Below are 13,964 nucleotides of genomic sequence, written 5' to 3'. Positions count from 1 at the left end.
TTTGTTGTACAAACAGACCTACCATTCTACCATTTGATATCTAACCTTAGTATCGTGGTTTGAACTGGATTAAAGTTTATACTACCACATTTCCTTTACTGTTAACAAAAAAAACATTGTTGATATCTGGGTACCTTGAGTTCGGATGAGATTTCTTTATTGATCTATTTGGATGCCACAATACAAAATTATTAACTATTGGTCAGGTACATAGCATCTGAGTGTTCAACCTTTTGAAATAAAACATGCTCTGAAATTATTGTACGATGTTATGTTTTTGATGGTTAACTATTCATCATGCTCTGAAATTGGCTATATCTCAGTACAGATTTACTTACCAAATTGTCACTCAAATTCTCATAAGCCATAAAATTTTTAGGCTTCTAGCTAGTAATTTGATGATGTTTGACTTGTGGCCTGTGCAGCTATTGCTAGTATCATCTTCTTCAGGGAGTTTTCAGTTCTACTCCAGGTATACTTTGTAGCATTGATAGCGACTGTATCAAAAAAACAAAATTTTGATGTTTTCTTCTTATGCTCTTAAGATCTTATCCATTTGCATTTGAACTTTCTTTTAACCAGTGATGTTCTGAACTTCTGATAGATAAGCCTCTCAATTTATATTGTCTCCTAATAAATGAAATGTCTTCCTTGATCCATTGGTATTCTATCTTTGTACTACCCCCTGCCAATCTTTCATCGTCATTGCAGTAAAAGCATGACTAAGAACATGATGTTTACTTCATTCTTGACTTTTCGATACATTTTCATGATTTTTGGGTTTTTTCCCCATAAAATTTCTAGATAAAGAAAATAGTGATTCCATCTGCTGATTTTCATATCTCAAAAATGAGATTGAGTTTGATCATAAAATTTTGCAAGCTCCTATTGTATATGTCTGATTTTTTTTAGAATTTCCAAACCTTGGATATGCCTCTGGAGAGGTTCTCACAGTTTCACTCTCAAAGCTACTCCCTCCGTTCCGTTTCAAATTATCAGTCGTTTAGACTTTTCTAAATTCATAGTACAGATGGGCATGATTTTTTTTTTAATTTGTACAGATGGACCGGCAATGGATGCACGGAAGCCGGAGCACCTCTGCGTGGATTCAGGGTTTAGATTCTTTTCTCAAGGCAGCAATGGCAAATAGGTCGCCAAAGGGTTTAATGTGTTGTCCATGCAGTGTTTGCGAAAATAAAAAGGAATTCCGGAAAAGAGAAACTCTATGGAATCACCTGGCCTTGAATGGTTTCATGAGTAACTATAGCCTTTGGACTAAGCACGGCGAAGTTGGAGTTACGATGGACGATAATGAAGAAGATGACGATGGTGATAACAATCTTCCAGATTGGGCATGGGTTCATGAAGCAGGTGGCTTTCAAGATGAACCAATGGACGAGGGTGAAGCAAATGTTGCACAAGAGGAACCACCTGACGAGCTAGGTCAGGCGTTGCTTGATGCACAGAAAGACAGTGACACTGTGAAGGAGGCATTAAAGTTTGAGAAGATGTTGGAGGATCACAAAAGGCCGTTGTTCCCTAATTGCAAACCGGAGCAGAAGAAGTTGGGTACCACGCTAGAGATGCTGAAATGGAAGGCAACTAATGGGGTCACCGATAAGGGATTTGGTGAGCTATTAAAGATTGTAAAGAACATGCTTCCTGAGGGTAATGAACTGCCGTCAACAACATACGAAGCTAAAAAGATGGTTTGCCCTCTTGGATTGGACGTGCAGAAGATTCACGCATGTCTTAACGACTGCATCCTGTATCGCGGCGAATACGAGAACTTGGAAGCTTGTCCTGTTTGTAGCGCATTGCGGTATAAGATCAGGCGAGATGATCCAGGTGATGTTGATGGGGAGCCGGTAAAGAAGAGAGTTCCCGCAAAGTTGGTGTGGTACTTCCCTATAATACCACGTCTGAAGCGCTTTTTCAAAAACAAGGACAACGCTAAGTTGATACGATGGCACAAAGAAGACCGTAAGGAGGATCACATGATCAAACACCCAGCAGATGGGTCCCAGTGGAGAAACCTTAACCGAGAGTATCCTCAATTTGACAATGACCCAAGGAATATAAGATTTGCTCTAAGTGCGGATGGAATGAATCCGTACGGTGAGTTTGGCAGCGCTCATAGTACATGGCCCGTGACCCTATGTATGTTCAACCTTCCTCCTTGGTTATGCCTGAAGCGTAAGTTCATCATGATGCCGGTGCTTATAGAAGGGCCAAAAGAACCTGGCAACGATATTGATGTGTTCATGCAACCCTTGATGGATGATCTCTTACTGCTCTGGAAAGAAGAAGGTGTACATGTGTGGGATGAGTATAAACAGGAGTCTTTCAACCTTCGAGCTTTGCTTTTTGTATGCATCAATGATTGGCCTGCACTTGCAAAACTTTCGGGACAGTCGAACATGGGATACATGGCCTGCACCCACTGTTATGATGAAATCGATAGCATTTATTTGAAACACTGTAAGAAGTGCGTATACATGGGCCATCGCCGATTCCTTCCTACCGATCACCCCCTAAGAACCGAAGGGAAGCATTTCAAAGGAGAGCCCGAAACTCGTCGTAAGCCTCTGTTCCGTAATGGAAAGCGTGTGTTCTCGATGATCAAGGATGTGAAGGTAGTATTTGGAAAGGGTCCCGGTAGCCAACCTGTTCCGAAGGATGACCAGGGACATGTTCCAATGTGGAAGAAGAAGTCTATATTGTGGAACCTACCTTATTGGCAAGTCTTACAGGTTCGCAACGCAATTGATGTGATGCATCTGTCGAAGAATCTTTGCGTCAACCTACTAGGCTTTCTGGGAGTGTATGGTAAGTCAAAAGACACATTGGAAGCAAGGCGCGACATGTGGATGCTAGCTGGACGACAAGGCTTGCAACCCGAGAAGAGAGACAAAGGACGCCACTATTTAAAACCTGCCAGCTATAATCTGAGTAAAGAGGAGAAGGAAAGCATGTTCGATTGCTTGAACAGTATCAAGGTCCCGTCTGGGTACTCCTCAAATATACAGGGCATAATAAATGTGAAAGAGAAGAAAATCCAAAACTTGAAGTCCCATGACTGCCACGTTCTGATGACACAATTACTTCCGGTTATACTGAGGGGTGTTCTACCGGAAAATGTGAGATTGGCAGTTGTAAAGCTTTGTGCATTCATGAATGAAATTTCACAGAAAGCAATTAATCCAAATAATCTAATAAAGCTGCAGAAAGACATTGTCGAATGTCTTGTCAGCTTTGAGATGGTCTTCCCACCTTCCTTCTTCAATGTTATGACACACCTTCTAGTTCATATTGTGACAGAAATAACTATTCTGGGTCCTGTTTTTCTACACAATATGTTCCCTTTCGAGAGGTTCATGGCAGTATTGAAGAAGTACGTGCGTAAACGTTCTCGCCCAGAAGGATGCATTGCTAAGGGCTATGGAACCAAGGAGGTCATTGAGTTTTGCGTTGACTATCTTCCTGATCTCAATCCGATTGGGCTCCCCGTGTCACACCATGAGGGGCGACTAAAGGGAAAAGGCACACTAGGAAAGAAATGTAATGTGCACATCCCTTGTAGTGAATTCAGCCAAGCAAACTTCATGGTTCTTCAGAATTCATCCAAGGTGGCTCCATATATTGATGAGCACATGAATATTATACAGTCTGAAAATCCACAAAAGAATCTTTCTTGGATTACACGCCAACATATAAAAACTTTTGACGGCTGGTTCAGACGAAAATTATTGGGCAACAACACAGTTGATCAAGAACTTCAATGGCTGGCTAGGGGACCATCAATCACTGTCCAACAATACCAAGGGTACGAAATCAATGGGTATACATTTTATACGAGAGCTCAAGACAAAAAAAGCACCAACCAAAACAGTGGTGTTCGTATGTGTATAGTAAACAGTAATGGAGAAAAGAACAACTACTATGGTGTCATAGAGGAGATATGGGAACTTGAATATGGACCCATAGTTGTCCCTTTATTTCGTTGCGAATGGGTGGCTGGAGGAGGCGTAACGAAGGACCGGTATGGGATGACCATAGTTGACTTCAAAAAGATTGGATATAAAGATGAACCATTTGTTCTAGCCAAGGATGTGACACAAGTGTTCTATGTGAAGGACATGTCGAGCAAACCGAAGAAGAAGTCAGATAAGACGTCTGAAGCAGACAAGGCTGGAAATGAGCCGAAATGGCACATAGTTCTTCCAGGAAAAAGAAAAGTTGTTGGAGTTGAGGATATTTCGGACAATTCGGAAGATTATGACCAGATTGATGACCTTCCTCCATTCTCAGTTGACGTTGACCCTAGCATCCTCTTATCCAAAGAGGACACACCTTACTTACGCTGTGATCACGCTCAAGGCACTTTCGTCAAAAGGAAGATTATCAATGTTCCGGTACATAATGATAATGAGTAGTAGTTTTATATAAATTATATATTGAATTCTCTCAATCAGTGATGTAATGTAACGCACCGCATCGTACTTATCTCAATTCTTGATACTATTTCTCCAATTATGACATAATATCATCTTCAGATAATATTATATTTTTGCATGGTATAAATATTATTTACATTCACTAATTTTGCATTACTAGAAGCATTGAAACATTAAATTACAAACAAATAATCAAGTAATATGCGAATTGATTACATCATTGTATAGGGTACTATTGAAAAGTTTTTTGAAGAATTTTGCATGGATCAAAATGAAGTGTTTTCGATTTATTATCAATAACAGAAACATATACACATATAAACCCTTTACGCTACACATAATTGATAATGGTTGCATATTCGTTAATTTACTTCAATTACTATTATTATTGTGTACATATAATTACTATAATTATTGTGTAGCTAAAAATAAGATATAAATTTTTGTTATATTATTCTAATTATTGAGCCTATGTTGAATAAATTTATGAATACTACAAATTTAGTGAAAATGGGAACTGGCGTGGCCAGTTCCCGCGCGCCAATTCCCGCGCGGATGACACGTTAGTGCCGGCTGGTAACCCTAGCCGGCACTAACGTGCCCACCTGACGTCACGTGGGCAACTTAGTGCTGGCTGGTAATATCAGCCGGCACTAACTTGCTCACGTTAGTGCCGGCTGGTGTTACCAGCCGGCACTAAGTTGCCCACGTGACGTCAGGTGGGCGCGTTAGTGCCGGCTCCGGCCGCCGCGTTTTCAGATCGACGTCGCCCCAACTTACCCGCCGCCCCCGCGTCCTCGCGCCCCTGCTACCGCCGCCCGAAGCTCCGGCCGCCGCGCACGTCGTCGTCCTCGCGCGCGGCCCCTTCCCCGCAGCCCGGCCGCCCGGCTGCCCGTGCCGCCTCGAGGTCCTCGCGCCGCTGCTCCGTCTCCTCGCGCCCCATTGCTGCCGCCGCCCGAAGCTCCGGCCCCCACCGTCGACCCCTCCCTCCAGACCTCCTCCTCGCCCTCCGAGCGCAAAAACGGGTTCGAGGTGAGCACATCAACTTGCGTAAGCATCTGGTTAATTGCACATCAACAATGTGCCGAGTTACGTGATACCCTGCTTCTTAGTCTTGCCCTGACTAATTGCAAAAGCATTTGGTTAATTTGGGCGACGATATTTCGACCAATGCAAAATTATACTGTCTCGGCCTGCCATTCTAATGCTTTTGTGCTGTATGTCAAGATGAAAATAAGTGTTTTTAGGCATGCCACTAAGCAATCAAAGGACCTAAAAGTATAGAAACATTTAGCATTATTGTATCTATGTTTTAAACTAGAAGAAGCATATAGTCACAATCAAACATACTGCACTATTGGATTATGTGATATTGGTATAGTGGGGTTGGTACCTGTGAGTACTCATGTCCGACTTCTTCGAGTAAAATGAATGCAGCCTTTGTGGACTTTCAGCCAGCAAGTTGCTGCTCATGTCCAATGGCTCTCCACCGCCAAATGTGATCTTGATGACAGTAAGGAGACTCCATTGTGCCAATTTTATCAAATACCAAATAATCAGTTAGATTTAAATGTACAAGTTGTTGTGAACATGGTGCAGAGCTTTGCTCGGAGTATACTAGTAGAAGGTGAAAACATTTTGGGCAGTAACTGAAATGCAAGTATCCAAATAAAGAGAGCAGAATCCTGTGATCCTGTCGTGATCCAACCATCAGAGCCTAATCTAGCTTCCAAGTTTAGAAAATATTCTTTAGGGAACAAGTTGTCTCATGCTCGTTATCAATCAATTAAGCAGCAAGTAAAATAGTTCATTTCTAAAAGCTACAATGATTATTTGTTATTCTATGCAAAAAGCAAAACAGTGATTTAGTTTCTCTTTTATATATGCCATTAGTATAAAATTGATTTGACCAATGTTAATGACAGCTCACCTCGTCGTCCTCGCGCCATTGCTGCGGCGCCCGAAGCTCCGGCCCCCACCGTTGACCCCTCCCTCCGGACCTCCTCCTCGCCCTCTTCGGTAATTGGATCTTCTCAACTTTGATCATTAGTAGATGACTTATATTCTTAGCATCCCAGAGCTTCTCAAGGGAAATAGTTCATTTCTAAAAGCTGTAGATTTCATTTGGAAATTACGCTTTGATGGTTTAATAATTTTATTGCATGGAGTCAAGATCGATAATGTTTGCTTGCCACCTATTCTACTGTTGTAGTATGTGAGTGAATCTAGTTGCGCATAGTTGTGCAAATGGGATACCAGTAGAAAAGTTTACATCATAGAGTTTACTATGTTAGTAGAAAAGTTGTTCTGGCTCAACTTTTTCAGTGGCACTATTTCTCCCATCCTCCCATCCAACATTGTCAACTAATATCATCTTTAACCATATTGATCACCAATATTTCATCTCCTCGAATGTTTCTATTTTCTTGTATTTGGTAAGAGTGAAATCTTGACGTTCGAGTACTAGCATTGCCCTCCAATATGAGTGACGAATGGCTCTAGGTTCTGTTAGTAAATTTGGAGTCTGAATTAAATTTAAGCATATGCATAATTGTGTCATAACATGATTAAAGGTGATCCTATCAACTCATGAGAAACAATGTAACTTCTCCGCATTTTGTAACCTGAAAATTCCACCACAACACAACTGATGAGGAAAATTAGCACAATTGTCTCTTATTGCCTGCACATCCTAAAATGGGACCAGTAGTATCTAGGATGAACCAAGGTGCTTTAATACTATCCAAGAATTTGGTTTGTTCTATATAATAAACCTCACACATGTTTTCTCCTCTTCAGGTTCTTGAGCTAGAGGGTGCTTCATTGGATGGTAATAACAGCACGTGTGCACACTTTTCGATATGCATACGTTCTGGATGGATGAGTTGTAATCAAAATGTTTGGATGTGAAGTCTTGCCTTTTGTTTTAACTAGATGGTTTATATGTTGCTTCCGCTGGCTCTTTTGTTTAGTTCCTTCTTGTTACTAGTGAGGCGTACGAATGTCCTGTTGAGTCAACATATCTATGTCATATTATATTAGTCTAATACAGTCATATTCACATAATCTATTCATTCGTTATCAAATTCCAGGGTATGTGCACATGAGCACTTATGTGTAAGTGGCACATGTATATCTGCCCTATGTAGTCCAGTGTGTAAGGGCCCACGTAGTTTAGTCCAGAATTATTTATGAAAGCTATTCAGTCTGAGATGCACTGGCCCCAATTCGCACACGGGAGGCCCGAGCATGGAGGCGGGGCAGGCCGGGCCGTCAACCTCGCGCGGAGAGGCATCTGTACATATAAATTCAGGAATTTGTTTTGTTCAGTTGTAAAAGATATTAACTTATTCTGGATCTAAATAACCATGTGAGCATTTATGAATATAAACGTGTGTACAATATTTTTGCAAATACATACATTTTATTAGTACTAGAAAATACTTAATGTTTTTTTATTGTTTCGGGTAGTGGAAATGGATCCTACGGACAACCAAGACGAGTTAATGCACGAGCTCATTTGTGGTATTACTGGGCAAATAGCTCAAGAGTTTCATGAGGACGAGAACGATGGCAGCCAATTTTTAAACTTGCATTATCCTGGCGACCAGGAGCAAGATATTAGTGGGGAGGAAGAAGAAAATGTCGAGGAAGCCGAGGTATGAAATTTAGTGATTCTTCCAGGCATCAGGATAAACGTTTTGTCAATACCTGCCGTGACGTACACTAGTTGCTAGCAACCCGCTTGATAAATTTGCGATTCTTTCAGGCATCAGGATCGACGAAGCCTAAACGGAAACGTGGCTCCAAGAGGAAGATGGTAGGATGTACGACCATCACGGAGATCAACGAAGCAACCGGCGAGCCACTAGCCCCTGGTCAAATTAAGACGACCTTTGTAAATCAATTGGGATATCTTGTTAGGGAGAACGTCCCCATAAAGTACAAGCTTTGGAAGAGAAATAAAGTCTCTGATCGACCTGAAGATATCGTGCCAGATTCAGAGAAAGATTTGTTATGGAAAGAGGTGTCGTTGCACTTCAACTTTCCCCCAGGCAAAGCTGACAAAGTAAAGGGATGGGCATTTAAGAAGATGGCAATTCAGTTCGCCTCGTTCAAGAAAAAATTGGTGGCAAACTTTGTGAACAAGGGCCTCACACCAGATTTTGATAAAGTCTGGAAGAAGCAACGAGAGTGGTGGAATGAATTCGTGAATTACAAGCGCAGTGCTGACAGCATGGCAGCCTCGATTCAAGGCAAAATGAATGCTAGCAAAAAGACAAACTTCCATAGACTTGGGCCTGGAGGTTATAAGGTTGCTGTTCCGAAATGGGAAAAGATGGAAAATAATTTAATTGCAAAAGGAATCGTACCGCAGACCTTGAGTTGGCCCAAACGAGCAAGGTATTACTTCTATGCTCATGGAGGCACACTAAACCCCGACACTGGAATGTTTGTGACTAGCGACGTACTAAGAGAGGCTGCCCAAAGACTTGACGAGGCAATGAGGCGTACGGAAGAAGGAACCTTCCAGCCCAACAGAGAGAATGACGAGCTGACTTACGCTCTTGGGAATGCGGAACACACTGGACGGACCCGAGGCATGGGCGTAGTTCCGTGGAAATATGGCTTTTCCGGAGATCTCGAAACCTACCGAAGCCGATGCAGAAGCAAGGCAGTAGTGGCAGAGAAGATCTGTAACCTAGAAAACCGGATAATGTCACTTGAGGCAGCAGTTGGGCAACGCTCGGATCAACCAGCTGCCAATGTGGAGTTCAGCACCCCTTCCCAGCGTCGTAGCAGTGTTGCTTCCACAGAGCACCCTGCTTTGGGTGCCGACAGGACGAGGGACCCCATCGACGACATTACCGTTAGGACCCAGTGTGAGCTTCTGGTTCTTTATGGGAAAAAGCTCAAAGTTTGTGCTGAGGGTTATGCGGAAGTCCAAGAAGAAGGCAGGACAATACATTGCCAGCCAATTCCTGAAGGATTCGCCAGAGTCTTTGTTGACCGAATTACTGAAGAATGCTGGGAAGACTTGGACCTCCCGATACCTATAATTCCTGAAGAAACAGAACTACAACATGCCGTACACACATGGATTGCGTGGCCAAAGCGCGACATAAGATTGGTGCAAGCAGCCACAGATTCCGCTCGGTGCTCAAGGCAAAGATCACCAACGCCACCTGATGACAGGAATCCTAGTGTTGGCCCACCTTCTCCACCGCCTGCACGGGACCCCAGCATGGATCCGCCATCACCAGCCGCACAAAGCGAGCCAATTTCGGCATCATCACCAGCCGCACAACAGAATCAGAGTCAGCGACAGAAGGCATACACGGTACCTTCGGTCCAGCCATCTCATAAGCAGCAAAGAAAGAAGAAAGTGAAGACTCCAGAAGAGAAAGAGGCAGAAGAATCGTTTCAAACCTTCTTGCTGAAGCGCAAGCTACTGAGGGAGGCTGCGAACAAGAAGCCAGAAATAGATCCGGTTGCGAAGGCACACTTCGTTAAACACTTCATTAAAGATCCCACCAAGGAGAAAGAAAGGGAGTCGGATTATGATCGGCAGATCAGAAAGTGCTACAACAACCCCAAGAATCGACGGATCAATGCAAAGACCGTTCCCCAGCTCGGAGAGCAGTCCAAACAATCGATCGCTTCGTTGATAGTGTCGCGTGAAGAATGTCCTGATGAATCAAGAGATCCGTTGACCATGGCTGGGATGATATTGCAAACTGATCTAACAAGGGCTCAATTGCTTGGGGAGGCCCTACAGGATGCCCGCGGCAGGAAAAAGTTTGTACTTGGTGAACCTTTGATATGGCCAGAGTTATTACCATTCCTACCAACGAGAATGGCCGAGTTACACAAATGGTATGCCGTGCAATCTAAAGCTAATCAATTAGAGATGTTCCCAGCCCGGATTAAAGATGAGCATTTCTGGCGGGGGGCAGGTGAAGTATATATCGAGTTTGAAGCACTTTACGATTTATACCATCAAGATGCCCTTGACAAGTCCCTCCTGAGTGTATGGTGCATGTGAGTATTGTCTCTCGTTTCATTATTTTTAGCCTTGTGTGTTGACTGATCCCCGTTTTTCTTGTGTCCCGTAGGTCAAAAATTCAAATTTGCCGAAAAAAGAACTTCCATAACGTCGGGTTCTTTGACCCCGATATTATACACGAGAAAACGGTAGAGCAAAACCCTGAAGAAATAGTCAATATTATATACAGGGGGTTGCGTAAGAATAGCCTGTGTCCCTTCATTCTCTTGCCATACAACCATCAGTGAGTCATTCTTTGTTAGCCTCTTGTTTTCAATCCCTTCGTATTAATAATACTATTTAATAACTATTTTAATCAACATTAATTGGTTATGCGTATGTATATGCACAGCTTTCATTGGATATTGCTTTGTATTTGGATTGAGGAGCACAAGGTCTTGGTGTACGACTCGTTAAGGCAAGATAAATCAAAGTACCAAGATCTCATCGAGGTGGTAAATACTGCATGGCATCGCTACCTCCGCAAACACATAGGCTTGCCCATAGGTGAAATCGAGCCTCTTTGTTGGGTGACTGATTTTCCGGTATGAATATACTCTCGCTACTAATGTCATTCGTAATAAACATCAGAAAAATTCTATATCTTAACCCACATTTGTCCATAGTGTTGGAGACAGGGACAAGGAAACAACTTATGTGGATACTACGTATGCGAGTGGATCAACACTTTTGCAAGTGAAAAAGGGCAAATGACAGTGGAGGCATTCAATGTACGTGAGCACAATCACATCTGCTCATCATTTTAATTCATTATCTTTTATTCTCATGTTTTTTCGAAAAATGTGACAGCATTGGCGGATGAAAGAAGAACTCATTGAAATGGCTCGGATCAGGGCAATTCAAGAAGCAATATGCGGATTCCTGCTCGATGAAGTCATAAATCCTAAGGGTGAATTTTATGGCGATGTCCGTACAAGCGTCGCCGAAAAAGATCCGATGACGGGGAATTTGATAAATTACTATAGTTGATGTTCTTACTAATTTGTAATATCTCAAGTACTTTTAAACTCCTAAGTGTTCCATACATGATGAATATATATATATAATATTAGTGTAATATGCTGTCCTAATATTACTGTGCAATGCAAAAAGTACGATTATGTAGTCGCATACAGTACAAATACGCATAGCCATACGTATAATGGAACGAAAAACGAAAAACAAAAGGTAAGAACATCAACCCTAAACCCTAAACCCTATACGTATAAAAATGAAAAACAAAAGGTAAATAAAAAAAAGATTTAGTGCCGGCCAGTTATACCAGCCGGCACTAACCTTGCTGCCAGGAGCCGGGCAGGGTCGGGCAAGTTAGTGCCGGCTGGAGTAACAGACCGGCACTAACACGCGCCAGTTAGTGCCGGTCAATAAAGCCGGCACTAACGGCTGTCAGTTAGTGCCGGCCATTTAGTGCCGGTCACAGGGACCGGCACTAAATCTCCCTGTGACCGGCACTGATGTGCCTTTCTCCGGCAGTGCATGTTCAGGTTCTACGCACTTCGATTGCTTTGGTGAAGAGGATTGAAAAAGACAATGATACGAGGGAACAACTTGTGGAGCGGGTGCGGAGCCTGGAGGCAGTAGCTGTTGAGAGGACGACCCTTGCGGAGAGTGTTGCGACGCTGGAACACCAAAACTTAGGGTGGGAAGATACGGAGAAAGATCTTTGTCGTCAGTTGGTGGAGGCGAGGGGTCAGCTTTCCCGGTCGTCCGCTGAGCGTGAGAAGCTGGCGAAGGAACTGACCTTGGTCGGCGTGGAGCAAGACGCGTCAGAGAGTAGTCGACGGGCTACGGAGGAAGAATCTAAAAGGCTGGTGGCGGAGGTGGCCCGAGGGGGTGGCGACATCGAGGACTCCCTCCGCCGCACAATGGAGCTGATCTGGTCTCGTACCCCACGTGACTCCTCCAAGCTCCGCGGGTGAAGTTGGCCCGTACTTAGACAACCTCCAGGCCACCTTGAATCAGATACCGGCTACGGTGTTGCAATCCAACGAGTACACTGCGTTGGCGAGCTTGCAAGGAGTACTATCTTTGTTGGACCGCGACGGGTGTCATCACTTCGGCGAGATGCGACGCCGCAGGTATCTTGTTCCCGAAGGTGTCATCCGTCAGCCTCCGACGCAGCGTGCCAGGCTGCGGCATGCTTAATCAAGAGTCTGTGGCGGACTTGCGGGGCTGATCACGCACGCGACCTGGTGGACCGATGACTTCAGGTGAGCCAGGGGATCTAAATTACAGCTCATAGTGCCGGTGGTATCCATTGTAAACATGTTTTTGATGCAGGTGGCTCGTGTTGCAAAGGAAGAACGGCGCCAAGTAGCGGGGGCTGAGGCGGCTCGCCACCTCTAAGAAATCCTGGGTGGTGAGGCCGTGCCGCCTTCTATTCTGCGGGGCTGACGGGTGCGCTTATCACCGGGGCAGCTGCTGAAGGCGACAACGCTCCGGAGAACCCGAAGGATTCAACGCTGCCGGAGGACCCAAAGGTTTAGGAGTGCCTGCCCGCACTGTCCGTTTTAGTAATGTTTAAGACTTACAGCCCGCCTGCGCGCGGTGTATTTTGGAACACTTGTAATTACCCGCAGGTTCCGGATGTGGGACCTGCGGGAGAAGATGACGATGATGATTATTCTGCTTTTGCTGAATTTGATGATCCTTCGCCGGCGGTTGATGCGAGCGATTCTGGCAGCGAATTCGACTGGGATTGGTTTTTAGCGGATGATTCTGTCGGCACCCCGGAGCCCGGGCGTGTTGTTCCGCAGGGTATAAGAACTGTTAGAAAAATCCCTGTGAGTTGATTGCGCGAGTCCGGCCTTTGTAAGGCGTGGTGAAGAGTCGATGCTACCGAAGGTAGTCGGGAGCATGGCGAAAGGTTTGTTGTAAATGTCGCTGACGGTAGCAACGAACGCTCGTTTGCTAGGGTGTCGGGTGGTATGGTTCCCGGAGGTAACCGGGATCTTAATAGTGAGTTGCCAATTATTCGGCCCCTCGCTGCTGCGAGGGGGATGGGTTATGTTGATAGTGTTATTCGCAGAGGTGGTTTAGATTCTAGGATCATGAACCTTTTTGGATGCAGGTATTATCAACCTTCGTGCGGTCTTGTACGCGCGGAGTGGGAGATAATACTCTGAGGAATTTTTGGCTATGGATCTGATTGTAAAAGTTGAACCTTCGAGTCCTTAATAAAAATTCTGATTCGTCATTCTGCCTGATTGCCTTGATGTGATGTGAGCCTAAATGGCGGTTCCTTCATGAAAGCTTCCTTGGCGAAGGGTCGCGAGTGACGAAGTCACTTCGCAGGCACGGAGCCCCTTGCGCTTTTGAGTGAAAAGTCTCCCCATTTCCTGGCGAGGGGTCGCGAGTGATGAAGTAACATCGCGGGCACGGAGCCCCTTGCACTTTTGAGCGAAAAAGACTCCCCATTTCCTGGCGAAGGGTCGCGAGTG

At 44.3% G+C, this 13,964-nt stretch overlaps 1 protein-coding gene across 1 annotated transcript; it reads left to right on the top strand.

Annotated features, from left to right (window-relative positions):
- Nucleotides 1-1,107: 1,107 nt before the first annotated feature.
- Nucleotides 1,108-12,443, top strand: LOC112873216. The gene is made up of 7 exons (XM_025936228.1): nt 1,108-2,118; nt 2,230-2,753; nt 2,907-3,667; nt 3,794-4,415; nt 7,257-7,287; nt 7,929-8,116; nt 12,009-12,443. Exons 1-7 carry the CDS (start codon nt 1,140-1,142, stop codon nt 12,441-12,443), a joined length of 3,540 nt encoding a protein of 1,179 aa, XP_025792013.1. The 5' UTR covers nt 1,108-1,139.
- The last annotated feature ends 1,521 nt before the right edge of the window (nt 12,444-13,964 follow it).

This window comes from Panicum hallii, chromosome 9 (genome assembly GCF_002211085.1).
Source record: "Panicum hallii strain FIL2 chromosome 9, PHallii_v3.1, whole genome shotgun sequence".
NCBI lineage: Eukaryota > Viridiplantae > Streptophyta > Magnoliopsida > Poales > Poaceae > Panicum > Panicum hallii.
The sequence above is the reverse complement of the archived record's forward strand: the minus strand, read 5'-3'. Positions and strand labels throughout refer to the sequence as shown.